The sequence below is a fragment of the Histoplasma capsulatum genome, genomic scaffold (assembly GCF_000149585.1).
Source record: "Histoplasma capsulatum NAm1 scaffold_5 genomic scaffold, whole genome shotgun sequence".
Taxonomy (NCBI): domain Eukaryota; kingdom Fungi; phylum Ascomycota; class Eurotiomycetes; order Onygenales; family Ajellomycetaceae; genus Histoplasma; species Histoplasma mississippiense.
The window spans coordinates 560,243-578,749 of NW_001813978.1; the positions used below are offsets into that span (position 1 = coordinate 560,243).

The window sequence follows — 18,507 nt, forward strand, 5'->3', positions numbered from 1 at the left end:
CACATATCATCCGCGGCTCAGACGGGTATAACTAATGTAGCCGCAAAATGCCATCCCGATAATAATATACAGTACAACTGCCAAGTTTCCATCTGGTAATCCACACCCACAGCGCGGTTTTAAAAAAGAATCCATTGCATCCATCCATCCATCCATAACGGAATTAACTTGGAAAAAAAAAAAAAAAAAAAAAAAAAAAAGGACAAATCAAAAACATACATCAATGCACCACGCCGATTCTTCAACGCTCCAGCGCGCCGTGCGATATCGTCAGGATGACCACAAGACAGCTCACCATCAGCGACCCGGCGATGAACGCGACGACGGCAACGCTGCCCCTGCTCGCGGGGAACTTGCCGCGGATCACCCAATACTGGCCCTCGAAGTATCTGTGGAAGCCGATGAGGAGCACGACGATGGCGATGCAGAGGAATGTGGCGCCGAGCGGCTTGCCGAGGCTGCGGAGGCGATTGCCGCTTTGGATCTGCTGGAGGATCTCGTTGGTGGTTATGATTTGGTCGTTGGAGAGGAGGCTGGAGGGGAGGTGATGGGGGGGAATGCGTTGGTGTTCGGGGGAGAGGAGGTTGTTTGTGGAAAAGGGTGATGGGGCTTGTTGCTGCTGCTGCTGCTGCTGCTGCTGCTGCTGCTGTTGTTGTTGTGTTTGCGACGGGTCGAACAGGTGGCGGGCGTTTGATTCCGTGATGGAGCTGTTTAGGCGGAAGAGCTGGGTGACTGCGATGCCGATGGAGGCGAAGGCGAGAGATGTGCGGAGCCAGGCGAGGAATGTGCGCTCTGTGCCGGTTTTGGGAACTTGGTTAGTAGAGATATTCTTCTTTTATTCTTGACGGAGCGGGCTCCGGAGTCTGGCGGCTCAACGAGACGGGAGAAGGTGATGGGATGGATAGGATATAGATATTCACCAAGTGCTAAATGATCTCTTGCGACGCTCCCCTTATTCTCCAGCTCCACACTACCGTATTTCTCCACTATCCGCTTATACTTGCGAGATATGCCCCCTGTCCATTGTCCAGTGCTTGACCCTTGCCCATCGAGTCCATGGTCATGTCTGTCGCTGGATGCTTTCTGTTGCGGCTGTTGATGTTGCGCAGGATGTTGCAGATAATCTCCCCCAGCACAGCCATCACCGTCTACACATTCAGTTGATCGGTAATTCCTCTCAGTCCCCCGGCCATTGGATGTAGCGATCGGGGTATCCTCGTTGGGAGCAGGAGTAGCGGCAGAAGCCGCTTGACGGATGGAACGATGAGACGAGCGAGAGGAGGCGAGGGAGTCGGAGATGGTGCTCAGCGATCTCTCGTATGCGCTCTCTTGGCTCTGCCGTTTTGTTGCGGAAGTCATTGTTGTTCGCGCGAGCGAAGATGCCTAGTGTTTCATAACCCAGGCGAAGAATGCGCCAAGGGAGGTATATGAGAGAGAGGTGAGCAAAGGAGATCGAGCTCTCGAGAAACAGAGGGGGACGCAGGTCAGCCACTGTTGTGGGTGCCAAGTGGAAATGCTTGAGTCTTACCTCCGTTCCCTTGGGACTTCTTGTCCCAATAGTTTGACTGCGTTTGTCTCTTGGAGGATTTGGGAGCTGCAGATTGATCGAAGCATACTCCGTAGAAACAAGTTTCATTGGTGAGAACACGAAGCTTGGCCATCCGGCTAATGCAAGCCCAGCATCTAAACCAGCAACAAAACATCTTCGACGGAGAAGAAGCCCTTGTTCCACTACGATGAGGACGACCCCAGAAAACTACGTGGGTTACATTTACAGACTACGTTCCGCACCGTCACATTAGTGAAGAGAGACGAGAAAGAGACTTGGAGCATCCATCGGGATCGCTGCTATACTTGTTGTTCTTACTGCAGAGAGAGAGAGAGCTGTGAGCATCGGAGACGGCACTCGTATGGGCGCCTGTTCGGCTGACATCCACGGCTCAATGGTTCCACAGCCCGATATGAGCATCACACAGACTTCGGTTCAAGGTGGTGCAACAATGAGCGAGCATGTGGCTTGGTGCAGTAATTATGAGATTTCAACTACGGGATACCAGCTTTCCCACCGCGTCAACCACAGATTTAGAAAAGAAGAGCGGGTAGCGGGGAATGGACGGAAGAGGGAGCATTCTCCAATGATGCTCGAATACTTTGATCCAGGAGCCACATTATTATTCGCTACCGAGCTGCATGTGCCACTTAACCTGGCTTTCTCCCGCAGAGGCCCCGGCCGGGGTCTCATTTCGAGCGTCGTTCGTGCGTTCAACTGTTAGTATGCGAAGTATTATACCAGGGAGAAAGCTCTGGGAGATGGCTGGCTGCAAGTACTGTATGGCATTGATGGCTATTCTAATCCTTGAGGAAGGGAAAGGAGGTTGTTGGGCCACTGAGTGGCGATATTGCTATTTACAGGATGAGCATCATCATGTGACCCCCGATCACGTGACGTCCTTTCATCAACCTCCGTCATATCCAGGATTCGATGAAGGAATTTGAGTTATCGACAAGCAACGCTAGTCCCAATCGAATCTAGCCATGTGGCGGGGGTTCTGCTTAGTCACCAACTGGTTGCGACATACATTTTGCGCGACGACACTGCTACGCTGTGACGTTGTTACGCTTTATGATGATAACCTCCAACAAAATGTTATCATGGCATCTTCGACCTCACAGCAGTTACACACGGCCTCCCCTGCAGCCTCAATAGTAGATCTCTCAAAAAGGCTCTCCAGACCTGCAGGCAAGGGTCGCCAGAGATCCACCCAAACAGCCCAAGAACCCCCGCCTGAGACTCCTGAGCTACCCGAACCGCCAAGTCGAGACTCCATCAAGTACACACATCCAGTGCCCCGAATACTATCCAGTGGAGACCATGAAGCGTTCTTGTCCTCGCCTACATATAACTTAATCCTCGCGTTTATCTTCAACCTGTCCGACAGCGTTAGGTTCAAGCCCTTATCCGCCATCAAAAAGCAACCCTCCTCCCCCATCATCGTTAAAATCCTCAACGTACTCGCCTCCATAGAAGCCCTTGTCGAGAAGAACCCGTCCCTCGACCAGAATGGCTCCCGATTTGGCAATCCCGCCTTCCGCTCGCTCTTCGATGACGTAGCAGCCCAGAGCCCACTCTGGCAGCAAGATATAATCAGCACCACCGACGGCGGTCATGATCATGACGATGGTGGTGGTGATGATGATGATGCAACAATGTCCGCAGCAGTGGACGAGCTATCGAAATATCTAGTGAACTCACTGGGCTCCCGCGACCGCCTCGATTACGGCTCCGGCCACGAGTTGAATTTCGTCATGTGGCTGCTCTGCCTGTACCAGCTCGGCCTCCTCGAGCGCGACGACTTCCCAGTCCTCGTACTCCGAGTCTTCGTCCGGTACATGTATCTCCTGCGCCGGATCCAGGCGACCTATTACCTTGAGCCTGCCGGCTCGCATGGCGTGTGGGGGCTGGACGACTACCATTTCCTGCCCTTCATGTTTGGTGCTGCACAGCTCGTCCGCCACCCTTATATCACACCGCTAGGCATCCATAATAAGGCCATCTTGGACGAAGAAGGGGATGACTGGATATATCTGGAGCAGGTCCGATGGGTCGACAGTGTTAAAACTGTCAAGGGCCTGCGCTGGCACAGCCCCATGCTGGACGATATCTCCGGCGCCAAAAACTGGCAGAAGGTCGAGGCAGGGATGAAGAAGATGTTTGTCAAGGAGGTTCTGGGGAAATTGCCGATTATGCAGCACTTCATGTTTGGCGGGCTGATTCCGGCTGTGCCGGGAATGGGGGAGAGGAAGGATGATTCGGGGCAGGCATCGGATGATAGACTCGGGAATGGTCATGGTCATAAGCATGATTATTCCAAGGGGGGGACGGATTATTGGGGTGATTGCTGTGGTATCAAAGTCCCAAGTGCAGTTGCTGCTGGGGAAGAAGTGCGGAAAAGAAATGGTGGGTCTACGCTGCGACCTATCCCTTTTGATTAAAAAAACTTAACGAATGATTTTGTGTATCATTATGAGAATGGCGTTCCTTTTCTTTGGGGTTGTCATGCCATGCCATCCATGTTTATTAGAGAACCATGTATGGAAATATGATAAATGTTTTTTTGTTCTTATAAATCTTAAAATACGAACAGCCATCTATCAGATAAGCAGATACTGGATGGAACCTACTGGCCATAAAATTTGCCCATGAATTCTTCCTCGAACAGAGACGGGGGAAATCAAATGGCTGGCATAGTTAATTAACGATTGGTTGGCCGTAGGCTACCTATTACGGACTAGCGGCACCAATATGGATCTGAGTGGGTCACGTGGGGCAGGGCTTGTTGTTCCAAGGTTGGACCAACAGAAACCCGCGCCATTTCACCGCAAGGCGGAAGAAATGAAACAAGTCATCGATCATTGAGCGCACAGACTTCCACACAAGGAATATTCCCAACGATGGTTTACGGCAGTACTCATGCTTGGTAGATAGCCTCCTCGTCTTCACGGACAACAGTACAGCAGGCCCCCGAAAATGGCGCCCGCAAACGAGTACGTCAGCGGCGGCGGGAAGCTGAAGATCAAGGGCGCGCCGGTGCTTGAGGGGCGGGTTGGGAAGAAGGGGAACAAGAAGCGGAAGAAGGAGAAGGAGAGAGGAAAGGTCAAGGAGGGCGCGAATGAGGGGCCCAATGGGAGTCGTGATGAAGGAGCGGATGGGATGCGGATGAAAAGCGGTGAAGGGGAGGGTGCGGTGAGGTCGGATGGGGATTGGGATGGGAGTCGGAGTCGAAGTCGGAGTCGAAGTCGAGGTGTGAGTGAGGGTTTCGACAAGGCTGTGGTGAACAAGACGGAGGCGGAGAGAAGGTATGAGGAGGCGAGACGGAAGAGGGTATGTTTTTTTTTTTTTTTTTTTTTTTTTTTTTGCGGTGATTTATTTGTTATTTTCTGCTCCATTTATTCGACACGGCTCAGCTAACTCCACTTCCTTCCTTCTCCCTGATCCCCCACAGCTCGACGAACGCCTCAAGCGCGAAGGCTTCAAGACACATAAGGAGCGCGTGGAGGAGTTGAACAGGTATCTCAGTAATCTGAGCGAGCATCATGACATGTACGTTCGATGCAATTCCACAAACCCTCCCCTTCCACCCGGCCCCGGGCTTATTCTTCGCTCCCGGAGACCTCGTGAGGTGCCCAGCTACTTGCAAACTCACTGGCTAACTCCCCCATTTCCACTTCCCACAGGCCCCGAATCGGACCGGGTTAACCACTGCTCAGTTGGCGGATACACATTTACACCAGTATTGCACTTCGTCTTAACAAACGATCCAAAACAAGACCTCGTTTCATGTCCTTGATTGTGAGTGGCATGCCCGGGAACCGGGAGATCCCCTTGTATATTCTGCCGTGCATCGGCGGGAGTCCTGTTGCTTGCTCCCCCGCCGCCTTCTGACCTTCCGGCCCATTATCTCCTGCGGTCCATGGTTGAAATCTCCTTCCTCCCTACGTCAACACCTGTGACTACCCTTTACTTTACCAACTGTCTTGATCCGACAAATACTCAAGGCATGATATGTTCATTAGGCGTCGGAAACAGGCGTTGTTCGTTTTGTCTATCCTAGCATCGGGGTGCTTGGATTTCTTTTTACCTTGCGGTCTTTTATCGTTTTCATTATCTGGACTCACCTTTTTCTTTTCTTTTCTTCTTTGTTGGTTGTTAGCTACCCGAACAATGTTTTATGATATGCAAACGCACAACTGTGGAATTGGGATGGTTCGTGTGGCTTTCTTGGTAAGGGGTAGTTTCGTCGTTGGTGTATTTATCCCCAAATGTTATGGATGAAAACGAAAAACCAAATGTCTAGCTAGATATATTTCTTTGTAGTAGTTGGTTGATAAAAAAATAAAAATAAAAATAAAAATAAAAATAACACGAGGTCGTGCGGCGCGAAATCCTTTGAAAGTGAGAAGGAAAAAGGAAAGAGAAAACCACGCCAGAATAGATGGAAAATGGAATCAATTCGGAGGGATTAAAATATTCGAGCGGCTACCGTGACGCCATGCATTGGATTTATGTGAAAGCAAAAAAAAGGGCAGGGACAGACAAAGCATACAACAGTCGCGGGCGTAGGTGAGTACCAGGGACGATAGAGCCTGAAAGTGGAAGTGGATGAGAAGGAATAATAAATATAGGCTTGTTTGTTGACGACAATGGTAATATGCGGGAGTTTGTATCGAGCGTGAAGAAGGGAACGGATTGGGCAATGTTGGGTTTTCAGGACGGACGTCTTCGGCGAAACATTCAAGGGAATCGAATAGTATCTTGCCGCTTCCACCTACTCCCACTTGAGACTTTTTATTTATTTATTTTTTTTTGTTTTTCAATTTTTTTCTCTCCTCCTTTTATTTCCCCCAAGGTTCCACGCAGACTCAAAGACTCGTCCTCCATATTCTCTTGTGTCAACGCAACTCCAAGCCACCGTCGGAGAGGAGTATTCTAACACCATCAACACGGAAGATTATCACAGATTAAGAGAAAACCTGGTAATGTAATGGCTAACCCAGCCAAGATGTTGCTTGCCTAAGCAGAGAAAAAGAAATAAGACAATACAAAGACAAAAGACCGGAATAAAAAAAAGACCAAAAAGGCTCATGATGATCTATATCCAAAAATCGAAGCGGACACGAAGGCAACCAAACACTCCTCCCGGTATCATACGCCTTTGATAACTGTAGTTCGCTCCGCGTTCAGCCGCTCCGCATTGCGTTCATGGCTTTCCTTCTTGCAGTCCTCTAGGCCACTACAGGCGTGGGATTCTAGCATGCGATGTTTGCCGCAGAAGTGGCCGTTGCAGAAACCACAGTCACCGACGATGCGCTGGGCGAGCTCCTTGCAGTCCTTGAAGTTGCAGCGTGGCTTTCTTGATGGTGCCATTTCTCCTTATCGTTTAAAGTTATTTTGCTGCGGGATAGTAGTGGTCTTGTTATAGCCTTATATCCGCTTATGTGAATTCCAAGGAGGGAGAGCGGGAGTTGTTCTCGCGCTTTCTTTTATATCCAAGGAAGAGATAATGACAGTGAGGATAAGTAAGACTGAGATTTTCGGGACTCTCGGAGAGCTATTGAGTCATTGTCCATTAGCGTGCCATTTTGAGACAGATGTCGAAACTGGAGCTAAAGGGACCATACTTACACCCGGAAGCTGTAAGCCTAAAGGATAGATTGGTAGGGTAAAATCAAATGATAGAGGGATGATACAACGCTGGTAGGAGCTATCGATGGCAGTTTCAAGAACCCGCCGGCAAGCGTGTTCGTATTGGGAGTTGCGGAGATGATAATTTCTGAGAGAACCAAGCAGTTGTCAGGATAGAGCTCACACAGAGCAATTAGGGAGCAAACAAGGTGGTGATATAGGAAATGGGGCGGTGGATATCAGTATCAAGGGACGAAGGGCAAGATGGTGAGGAAGAGGGAGAGGAGGAGGATGAAGCTGGGCTTGCGGCGACATCGGTTCGACGGTAAATAGTTAAATAGGAGGATGACCTAAGCAGGAGGCGGCCAAGCCACAGTTGCAGTGGACACCCAGAAGTTTCGAGCCGAAACCACGCCCTGTACATGTACACTCCGCGCCTCAGGCACCCGCCAGTGTGGTACTTGTTGGGCTGTGTTCGGCGGCGCAGGAAGCTTGAATGGGACCCCCAATCAAAGAAATACTCGGAAGGAAACAAAGCGGAAAAAACTCACCTCGACCGAAAACACCCCGTGTGGCAGTGGTGACTGTCTGATTTGGTTTCTTTTTTCAGAAGGGGAGTGGTTGAGATATATCAAAAGACGTGAGAGGACGAAGAACGGCTAAGACGAAGAAAAGTGAGGAGGAAGATGGGCAGACGAGCTCCGTCAGCTATTTATTTTTTTCTGGGGCAAAGAAAGGAAGCCAACTCATCATCACTGGCAGGTGGTAGTTACATCTTGGCTGCCCTCGTCCATCATGGCACTTAACTAGTTAGTCACTGGAGTCAACTATTTGGCAACTTGGTCCTCCAGCAAGTCAACAGCCAGGTTAATTTCTCATGGGTGACCACAATCACTCCAGTGCGAAAGCGGCTGGTGAGGCGCCCATATTACGACACATACCTTTATTTTAGCCAATGGCCACCAACCAAGTCGCTCAGCATACCAGCAGGCTTCGAAGCAATTGATACGGCTATGAAAAGCCGTGTGCCGATTGCCCTCCTCCGGCTTTCACCATGTCCTGTACCGAGGTGTGGAACCAAAAGCCCTTGTGCGCAGTAGAAATCTACCTGGAAATAGCAAGACGATCCTCAAAAGACCGAGGCGTCAACCGAACTTTGGGGATCTAACCCGATATAAGCACGGAATGTTTTGGGCCGAGTCAATATTGAACGAAACCACCACCTCCTCTGCAGGTGTAATATTGGAATATCTATGGGGTCGTTTAGCAGAATCGATGACAACAGATCAACTCTTGCCATTTTACTTTTTTTTAGTTTTGCCTATCGTTATTAGCTCTGCCAGGGATGCTATACTCTTGCTTTGCTTCGCTGAAACAGTTGACCCTATCAGTCGTGAAATTAGGCATGGGATCACATTATCATGCGGAACGATGCTTTTGCCACTAGTAAGAACTAGAAATACATAGAAATGATGATACAAGCGGATCTTGGTTAAAATCTTGCGGCAAGGAGTTGGTTGGCGAATGGGTCAATTGATTCAACTCAAGGCTCTGCTCGGTTCTTTTTTCAGTGTCTTCCTTTGACGTGTTAGTTAAATTTTACGAAACGACTTTGCAATTATTTCTTTGAGTGCTCGTTTGATGTAACTACGCACATATTATTCTCTTTCTGTTGAACAAATTTCATCTACACAAGCTTCGAGACCATTGTACTTGCTATTTTTATCTAGTCCTATGCATCTTGATGCACAGGAGATGATACAAGACGCGCCCTTGGCTAGTCGGTAAAGGAAGAAGGCATTATTATTCCATATCCACTGTAGAGATCTTGTGGGCCCGAGGATTCTGATCTCAACCCTGGTAGGTAGTTGATGAGTGGGCGGAGAGGAGACATATCTATACAACATACTGTCCCTCCCCATGACGGACTCCATTTCAATTAAGAGGATGATACTTCGTATAGCTGATTAGCTAGATAGTTAATTTAAGCCGTTACTTAATACTTGCAGACGGCAAAACACGGCTTCATGGCATCATACATGTGCTGTACATACATACGGAACAACTCCACGGCCGCTGCTGGAAATCAAATGGATAAATAAGATCCTGCCCTCATTGAAGAAAGCATGTTCTACATGAAAAAGTAATTTTCATGCGCAATGCATGGATACCCAGCGGCTGAAGGACCTGTAGAGATCAACCAATTCAGATGACAGGGACTCAAAATCCATCAACAAGCCTGTGCACGCAGCTGCATGTACGACTTCAGCCTTCTTATCAACCTGTTACGTGTTGGCGATAGATCTCAGCCGTTTCGGCTGCGCCAGTAAGTACTAGTTACTCGAGGTAGGCAGACCGTCAAGATACGAAACTTGATAAATGCTCCTCACCAGCCACCAGAGTATAATCGAGGTAACACCCGGACGGCCAGCGGGATCGATTGTTTAGCGGAAAATGGATACGTCATTCCAATGTGTTTATTTTCTGGCATGGATAAGGAGAATTTTAACTGTCGCCAGAATCGAGAATGTCGAAGTCGAGAAGGGTCGATACCACGCTTATCTAAGCCCACCACCCCCCGGTGGCGGGTAACTAGTTAACTAACTCACTCGTTGACTGACGATGGACGATGCTTCACAGCTTCAACAAACGCGTAACTAAGGATAGTTTACTCCACGGTTCCTCCATCTCCCCACGTCGATGTCATAAGACACAATAGCTAGTATGGCTTTAGCCAGGAGTCTTTACTGCCTCCTATTACTAGTACTTTTATCTGTTACTCCAAGAGCCTATGTAATGTCTCTGCTTCGGGGTCACTACCCTTCAGGGCTTTACTCGGACCCTGCTTGGCTCTTCTTCGGATATGCGCTTGAATCAGCATAAAAAGGCTGTGAGTGCGGATGCAAATGGAGCCGGTCACCCAAGGCCTGGAGTAAAATATTCCATCTTGGGACTTTTCGGGCATCACCATTCGCATGAGGATGAAACCCCAAACAACGTGAATCGCACCCCACTCGATTCCGTCTGGAGCCTATGAGAAAAGGAGCTAACGGGGTTGATCATAAGGAGACCCGAAAACATACAGTATCCTATGGATACTCACCCTCGCCCATGTTTGCCAGAAATCCTCACAGGGTTTCCGCGCCAACTTCATCTGCTCCGAAAATGGGTGTTCCCGGTGAGATCCAGGAGGCCTACCAATCGGCAACCCATCTAAATGAGCTTCAGGGTTCCCCGCACTCCCTGTCTGAACATCAACTGAAATATATCTTCTCCGGAACACCGCACTTTCTTCTGGAGAAGGGGCTCAAACGGTGGTATCCTCATGTGGTTTTCCCATGGGATAATGATCTGAGAATTCAGCATCTCGACGATCAGAAGGCATTAGAGCACCCTTCTTTCACATTGTCAACACTCCATGCTCACATCCCGGTTTCCCCAGGTGGTGGAGGAATACAAATATATCCGGATGCCCTAACTGAAAAGAGCGGTTGCAGACGGCCCTCGTTTGATATTGGCGTGTTCGAGGTTCCAAACATGTTGTCCTCGAGAGCAAATGAGGATGGCTGCATTGGATTCCATAATTTCATGGAGCTACCAATTGTGTATGGACCCAGGTCCGAGCAGCGGCTGTTGTCACCACGCCTGCTCGATAAACACTTGCAAATCACACCGGCGCCCCGTGGGAAGGATGATCCATACTCCGACTACAACTTAAATGTTACCTTTGACCGTTTGAAATTAGTGGCAGCAGGACCTTCGGCGTGGAAACGCATTGGCGTGCGCGATCTCTCTATGAAGACTATTACACAGAGGCTCCAGACTTTATCGGGTGTGCAAGATCAAATCACTCTCCAAGGAAAGTCTGTAACCCTGCTTGATGAAGAGAGCGTTGCAGGCCTCCACCGTCAGCTTTTCAGCACGTTTCTATATCCCCCACCAAACGCGGTACACGCAGAACATCCCGATAGCTTTCGGTTTCAGATCAGCACGTTGATACAAGTGCTCAATCTTAAGGGTGCCTGGGTAGACTTTAGTTTGATGAAATGGAGGGTTCGTGCAGGTCAAATCCTCTGGGAGCTTCCTCCTCATCAAGACAGTGATTGCCTGCAAAACGCCTCAGACAGACAGTATTCAGGCACAGCACTCCAACGGAAGTGGCTTTTATTACAGGTTGTTTTATCCGCGGAGGTTTTATTCCGCGCTGATGCTGCGGCGGCGAAAATTGGGATCTATAGCCAGTCCAAGGATTTGCCTATCACGCCACGGGATGTTTCCGTAATGAATAGTTTGCGATCAGATACGCTGGACTGGGGGTTAACCTTCTGCCGTCGAATTTTCGAAAACATCTCCTTCCACTATTGGCCACAGGCGTCTCACCAATTGCCAGGCAAACGGTCCCTGAATGATTTGCCCAAGAAAACCCATTCAATAGTTTCCGTGCCAAAAGTTCAGGAGCCTCATGACCTCGATTCGCCCTGGGTATGTGCACTCTTGCCACGGTACCCGTGGCAACAGCTAGAAGCCCTGCTGGTCTTTGCAGAACTTCTGAAATGGCCAGACATCGAAAATATGAAGCATTATATGAGGGAGAAGTTGGAGTTTGCCCTCTTGCAGCCTTCTAATTTCAACCACATGTTTGTTTCGCCGATGAGCACTGTGCCTCTGTCAGACAACATTAAGCTGCCAGGGAAATGTGAAATGTATCGCAAAAGCCACTCTTTAAAATTGTGCCGCCTCCATTCCTGTCCTTCATCTGCTCGTGACAGTTCCAACTACGTGGGAGGATGGATGTCTCGTACGTGGTTGACTGGGCTGATCATGCCTGGCGAAACCATATATGATATATTGATGTCCGCTATACTAGAGAATGATCACGATGCAATATCAAGGCTCGGTCCCATTGCTAACCTTCATGGAGCCTTCGTATATAAAGGCCAAAGTTGGTGGAGCAAAGCATGCGTTATTGGTCGCATTCTTGCCAGCCTTGATGCCTCTACAATCTGCATGGGCTGGATTAGTACGACTATTATTCCACTTGATGATGCGAGATCACCCCTGAGCGATGGATGGCTGGAGATTGAGACAATAGACATCACTAAGACCCACACTCAGGCACGTATAAATCAAGGAAAAAGTGTTCTTCTTGACTCGTCACCTCTGGGGACCGAGGGTGATCTAACAGCAATGGCGTTCTCATTACCGCTTGATGAGGCTAACGCTGGCCCAAGTCAGGATACACAAGTGCTGTATGAGAACACTATTTTGTCCTTACAGCACTCTCAACACCCTTCTGTCACCGCACGCCCTCTCAAGGCTACCGCCACTCTAGCGTTTACACTCACACGTGGCTTGTCCGGCCCGAGCCAAGTATTCATGAGCATAAAGTATAACGTGTCCTTCGTTTCCGCGTTTCCCTGTCTCCCGCCGTACGGTAGCGTTCTGTCCTCCGGTTACGAATAGCGTGATGCCTCTCATCAGTGCACCAACAGCTCATTTACTAAGAAGGAAACAAACTACATCGGACTTGAGAAAAACAGGACCTCTAGGAAAAGCAAGCCAACGCCCCGCCTGCGCCTCCCGGGCCACCTACTTCACACGGCATCGTTCCCATACAGCTATATCCCGATCCACACATTGCCCTCAACCCCACGCCTGCCAACAACCCCAAACCATCTGGAAGCTCATACTTCTTCGCTCCCTGTAAATTACCCTCCGCTTGCGACTAACCCTAAACTGGAAGGGTCGCAATGGAAGCATACGTATGTCGTCGATGCGCGCGGCAGTGAACATAAAGAGCTTTTCGCCAGATCGTGGTGTGCAATGGTTGGTGTAGATGCAGTGGTGGGCCGAGTAGGGCAGACTTGTGTGGCCTGCTGTATTCGAGAGGCGAGGGCGGCGGATGTTCCCGTCGTTATTCGGGTGGCAACGGCTGAACTAAGCGGTCGACATTGATCATTTCTGAGACGAATGAGTGGCATACACGGGCTGCCTTTATTCATTTTCCCTAGCATGCTCAGCTCACTTATTTCCTGAGAAGCGTGTGTGAAGGCGTTTGTCAGCGAGTGAAATGCTATAGTTAACTAAGGTAAGATGGACGAGGTAAGGAAGGTGATAAACAAAAGAAGGACGGGGAAGGGAGGCTTGTATGTTATATATCCCGTGCGTGGGCATGGTTCAACCAGGAGTTGTCGCAAATAGTAACGCGTGCAAATGAGCTATCGAACTTGAGGTATGTCGGTTTTTACCTTCTTATATTCTCACTCACGTTTTTCCTTCTTGAACCTCCTTAATTCTAGTCACACCAACGATGAAGTGAATACACATAGCATATTCTGTTTATCGGTGGTACTGCGTGTCTGCCTTCATGACTTCCGTAAGATATGAAAATCCCCCAGTTTATCCCCAATCTATATCAATTATGTGGAACAATGAAACGGTGATATTGTATTAATAGAAGCGGGAGCTGGAGAGCTTTGGTTACTATCCGAGGCAAGGGAATCGTAATCGTGACAATTTACAACGTGAACTTGTAGAATTGGCTAATGTAGTGACCAGAGTTCAGAAGGGCGGCTCACATCACCTATATATAACAGGCTTCCCTCCGCGCCCCTGACAGTAAATGAAGCATGTCAAGGCAATAGCAGAATCTAAGAAATTTTTCGCGTGCTGAAGACAAACGTTAATTAAGGCCTTTCTTTATTAGTTACCAAACTCAACCTGCAATCCCTAGGCAAGAAGGCCGTTCAACGGGCTTTACTGCCCCGGGGCTTACATTTCAAATTTGGGAGCTCGACAGCCTTGGATTCGAGTTGAATGGTTTGCTTCAACTTTGTGTTGCGAGCTTCTTGGTTGCAACCCAGTTACTAGACTCTACGCCGTTCCTCCTACAAATTATATATATATTTCGAGGGAGCATCTCATGGAGGCGAGGCATGGATGGAGAAAGCAAAAATCAGAAATTAGTTCAAAAGATCAAAGAGCACAACGTCTAATAGATCGTTTGGGGTTATATATAAAAATCGCATGTTCGAGTGATGGCTGACACTCATGATACTGACTTAAACAAGTCTTTGTATGCTTTTTTTTTTTTTTTTTTTTTTTTTTCTTGTTCCTCAGGTTTCCGTCGAGGCACAACCCAAGTCTCAAACTCAGCAAAACAAAGAAGGTTAATCACAATGGATCTTGAAGGTGAATAGGATTATCTCCATTACCTTGATTGTTTCAAGTGGCTCGATAAAGAGAGATGATGCGCTCTGTATCAAAGACAAAGGCCTCGAGGAAATCTACTGCTATATCCACCTACTTAACGCTCCCGGGTATTCCAAACGAGGAAGATTTTTCAGGAAAATGAACATCATAAAGCTATTTCCCGAAAACACCACCATCAATCACTTTTACTGCAATCCCCGACCGAGGAAGAACGCAGGCGATTGGGACAAGCCTATGAAAATACCATGGAATCAACCCTTTCCACATCGCACCCTTCATTACCCAAACGCACATCAATAGAATATCTCCCTGCAGAGATCAAAATTGAAATATTGTGCCTACTGCCGGACCTCGAATCGCTGCGCGATGTGGTCAAGGCGTCTCCCGGTTTCCATAGCATCTACCAGTTTGACCGTAGACGGATTTTGGCCCGTTTACTGACCCGGACGACGCCGCTCGCCATCCTCGCAGAGGTGGCTTCTCTACCGGTGTTGCGCCGGTCGTCCGATCGCGGGTCTCTGAAAGGAACGGAGGAGGTGGGGATCTTGGGTTTCGCAAAAAGTTTTCTGAATATATATGATGAATTATGTTGCTTTTTTCGGAACTCTGTTGGCGACGGCCGTGATATGAAGAAGAATGTCGGCACAGATGCAGATGTTGAAAGAGGAATTAAGGAGGAAATAAAAAACAGGAGCGTCAATGGCGTGAACTTTACGTATTCAAAAGACAATGGGCTATCAGCTCAGTTTTGTGCGTTGTCGCTGGACGAACTTCTTGTTGTCGTTCGACAGCATTTTATTGTACACGCGATATCAGAAGACTTTTCGATGTCTTGTTTGAGGCTCAACCCCTTTACGGGGAAAAGATATGAGAACGGCACCGGCACCGGTGGCGGTGATGAGATCTTCCCACTCTCCGAGGCTGAATCATACCGTATCCGCCGGGCTCTGTACCGAGTCGAAATGCTAGGATTCATGCACACGGTCTGGCATATGAACGATCCGAACTATTACATCACCTTCCTCAAGTCTTTACCACCGTGGGAGGTGGAAGAAATCCACTGTATCAGGAACTACATGTACCAAATCTATCTCACGAGCCGCCCGGAGACGAACCGTTCTTCGAATAAGAGCGTAATCGATGGCCAGGAGCGCGCGGCGAATCGGGCTAGAGTTAGAAGCCGAATAAGAGGCAGAGCCAGTGGTATTGGAGTCGGTATTGGCGGACCAGACTTGGAAGATGGTATGTTCTTTCGCTGTCATGGGTGGTATCTCTGAGCTAACGGGAAGGGATACATTTTCCAGATGTCGATTTTGACCTCGCTGTTGACGACCAGCGAGAACAATATTTGACTCGAGGCCTCGAATTTCTCTGGCAGTGGTTCCACCTTTCAGATCAAGTAAAGCCCTGTCCAGTTATGAAGGCGAAGGTCAAAACAGGCACAAACGGAAACAAAACAATGAAAATTTCGCAACAGCGTATGGTTAATCCAGCAACCTGGGTAATTGAGAGCCACTCAACAAACGCTTCGTTTTTCCTAACTCGTGCCTTGAACCCGAGTGTCACGGGTTATTTCTGGCCCATTATCGAGCGTTCAGAGAAGCTTATTTCTGATGCAGATTGGTCAAGGGCAAATTTAGGTTGGGAGTGGTTGCATAAGAAGAATTCGAAATATCTGTGCCAGATGCATAACTATTATAATAGGAAATGGGGATACGTGTTTTGGGACCAGGGGAGGTTGACGCAGATGGGGTTGACGGAGGAGATGAGATGGGAATATGCACCGTTTGTTGATTGATATTTTGACAGTTTGAGTTTATCTTTTGGCGACATCGAGCAGTAGGCATTTGGAGTTTTTTTTTTTTTTTTTTTTTTTTTTTTTTTTTTTTTTTTCATCTTCTTGATGATCAGTTGGGTATACACACACATATAATAGTATATGTGACATGGGTCGGTGGTAATATCTGTGGTAACTTGATTGAATTCTGCATAGGCGACGGTTAGCTGCGATGGCTACGGCTGCATATTATCATCCAAAATATGGACATCTTGATGAGCACACGAACACTGCTGTCGTAAGGATGCGGTGATGTGTGAATTAGGAGAAACTAAAGGCCTATCTGGCTCTTGTCGAAGCTCTGGTTGGCGCAAATCCCAGGAGCTAGGTCTCAGGGAAGTATAATAGCCAAATTGGCATAGTGGAAGCGAATGATAGCCAGGCTATACCTTCGAGGGAAGATCCAAAGTGGTGTACAGCATTTCACGCGGGGCCAACTGTATGCTGGAGTTGTGCGAAATTGAGAGTGTAATATCATATATCTCGAACCAGCTACACCTCCAATTTCTCTGAAAGCCTCAAGCTCGCAATTTCCGCCCTAAGCGTCTCCCACATATCCACCCTTTCGCTATGCGTTCCCTTCCTTTGTTCCGCAAAGTTCCGATCTAGTAACGCTTTCGCCCCATACCAAAATCCCCGAGTTCCCTCTCCTTCATGTTGACGCCAATCTGGGATTCCCAACACGGCCTGACAACCCTCACACAGCCCAAGAGTCCCGGCCCATTCAGCGGGAGTATTACGTAGAGGCACTAAACCGCGACATCGTCGACAATAGACAGCGTCCCCCCATGAAAAAGAGAGAGAGATTCCAGGCTCCCATTTATGGAGCCGCAGTGCACAATCGACACAAAAGCGTTTGGAGGCATCTGCATGCCCCTTTCCACGACGTCGGGTCGTTTGAGTGCGAGAGAAGGAGTATATGGGAAGATGACGGAGACAGCTGTAACACGTTAAGCGCTGTGAGGCGTCATCGCCACAAGTATCATTAGGGGCTTGTGTCGATACAGCGTTGGCTGCGGATTCAGCAACTTCTTTCATCTCGGCGCTAACAAGATCAGCCACATAGTCGCGTCTAATACGGGCGATCTGTGTGTCTGATGGAAGATGCCAAAAGTACCTGTTTGTGGCGCGCAGCATTTGTATATCGCGGAAGTCGAGCCATGACATGAGCTGCAGGTGTAATTCGCTAGGAAGATCGAGAAGGGAGCCTGAACTGCAGCGATCGGGTTCCGGATGATGCCCCGTTTCATGCTTTGTCCAGCCTCGCGAAATTGCGGGCCTGCTCCCTGGCAGAGTTGACCTGGAGGGTAAGGCAGTGTCACGGTTCATAATTCGTCCTAGCCATGTAGCCAGGTATTGTCTCCTGTCGACGAGTGGGATAACTTGGGCGGCAACACCGCTGAATCACAGGTCGTTTAGATTGGGTATTGCATCTAACGGCGTCTAACATCAGGCCAAACAGTTATTGGATGGATTGGATTGAACAGTTCGTCCCCGAACGGCGCTGGTGGCACTGAGCTCTTTTGCCCCAGTAGCCTAGATAAATACTACTAAAAGCTGCTGCGTCTGCGAGAGAGCTACAATGAACCAACCTTTCTCTTTCTACCTCTATCAACAACTACTACATAAAAGATTGATGACATATTTGATGACATATTTGTTTTGGCGATGGTTGATAGTATTTGAATGTGCTTTAAGATCCATCCAGCTTTCTTTCTCTTCTTGATGAATTTATTTCTCTGTAAAGTCGAACATCGCTCCACCCGGCCGTAGCAGCTGCGAAATGGCATAGGAGAGGTACTATCTACAGTGTACTACGCTCTCTACTAAACCGTCAGTTGAATTTTCACTTGTCCCTTTTCATTTCCTAGGTCCTTGTTAGAAAAATAAGGTCAAAACTTCAAAACTCGAAACTCAAAACTCAAAAAGGAATTCTAGAACTGGCCTCCTCCCATCCCACAGGCCCCACAGGAGAGAAATATTGTTGTTGATGATTGATCCTCCGATTCCCTATCCCACAAATATTGTGTTGTCAGAGGCTAAGGGAGGGAAGTTCTATATTGTTCTGGATGCATGTACTGTACATGTACATATATTCCGAATCCCCACTCAAACATCCTGAATTTCAACCCCTCGATCAAATTGTCAATTGACAATTTGACAGACGAGAGGAGGATATCTCAACACCGTTCTGCCGCTCGGATGTTGCCAAGATAAACACATGCTCAGCGCCTTTGCCCGGATGCATCGTGGCGTTTCTCTGGTCTGGGATAGC

The 18,507-nt window shown here is 48.4% G+C and overlaps 6 protein-coding genes across 6 annotated transcripts; 3 read left to right on the plus strand and 3 right to left on the minus strand.

Annotated features, from left to right (window-relative positions):
- Positions 1-241: 241 nt before the first annotated feature.
- On the minus strand, positions 242-1,359 carry HCAG_05025 (predicted protein; the record flags this gene model as incomplete). The annotated part of the gene is made up of 2 exons (XM_001539508.1): positions 242-792; positions 921-1,359. The coding sequence occupies 2 exons, from the start codon at positions 1,357-1,359 to the stop codon at positions 242-244; spliced, it is 990 nt and encodes a 329-aa protein (XP_001539558.1).
- Positions 1,360-2,652: 1,293 nt separating this feature from the next.
- Positions 2,653-3,993, plus strand: HCAG_05026 (conserved hypothetical protein; the record flags this gene model as incomplete). The annotated part of the gene is made up of 1 exon (XM_001539509.1): positions 2,653-3,993. The coding sequence occupies one exon, from the start codon at positions 2,653-2,655 to the stop codon at positions 3,991-3,993; it is 1,341 nt and encodes a 446-aa protein (XP_001539559.1).
- A 535-nt stretch (positions 3,994-4,528) lies between these two features.
- Positions 4,529-5,257, plus strand: HCAG_05027 (predicted protein; the record flags this gene model as incomplete). The annotated part of the gene is made up of 3 exons (XM_001539510.1): positions 4,529-4,882; positions 5,004-5,101; positions 5,236-5,257. 3 exons carry the CDS (start codon positions 4,529-4,531, stop codon positions 5,255-5,257), a joined length of 474 nt encoding a protein of 157 aa, XP_001539560.1.
- Positions 5,258-6,496: 1,239 nt separating this feature from the next.
- On the minus strand, positions 6,497-6,925 carry HCAG_05028 (conserved hypothetical protein; the record flags this gene model as incomplete). Its single annotated transcript, XM_001539511.1, has 2 exons — positions 6,497-6,571; positions 6,710-6,925. 2 exons carry the CDS (start codon positions 6,923-6,925, stop codon positions 6,497-6,499), a joined length of 291 nt encoding a protein of 96 aa, XP_001539561.1.
- Positions 6,926-9,438: 2,513 nt separating this feature from the next.
- On the plus strand, positions 9,439-12,646 carry HCAG_05029 (predicted protein; the record flags this gene model as incomplete). Its single annotated transcript, XM_001539512.1, has 5 exons — positions 9,439-9,509; positions 9,703-9,771; positions 9,824-9,849; positions 10,269-11,981; positions 12,120-12,646. The coding sequence occupies 5 exons, from the start codon at positions 9,439-9,441 to the stop codon at positions 12,644-12,646; spliced, it is 2,406 nt and encodes an 801-aa protein (XP_001539562.1).
- A 4,078-nt stretch (positions 12,647-16,724) lies between these two features.
- On the minus strand, positions 16,725-17,561 carry HCAG_05030 (predicted protein; the record flags this gene model as incomplete). Its single annotated transcript, XM_001539513.1, has 1 exon — positions 16,725-17,561. The coding sequence occupies one exon, from the start codon at positions 17,559-17,561 to the stop codon at positions 16,725-16,727; it is 837 nt and encodes a 278-aa protein (XP_001539563.1).
- Between the last annotated feature and the right edge of the window lie 946 nt (positions 17,562-18,507).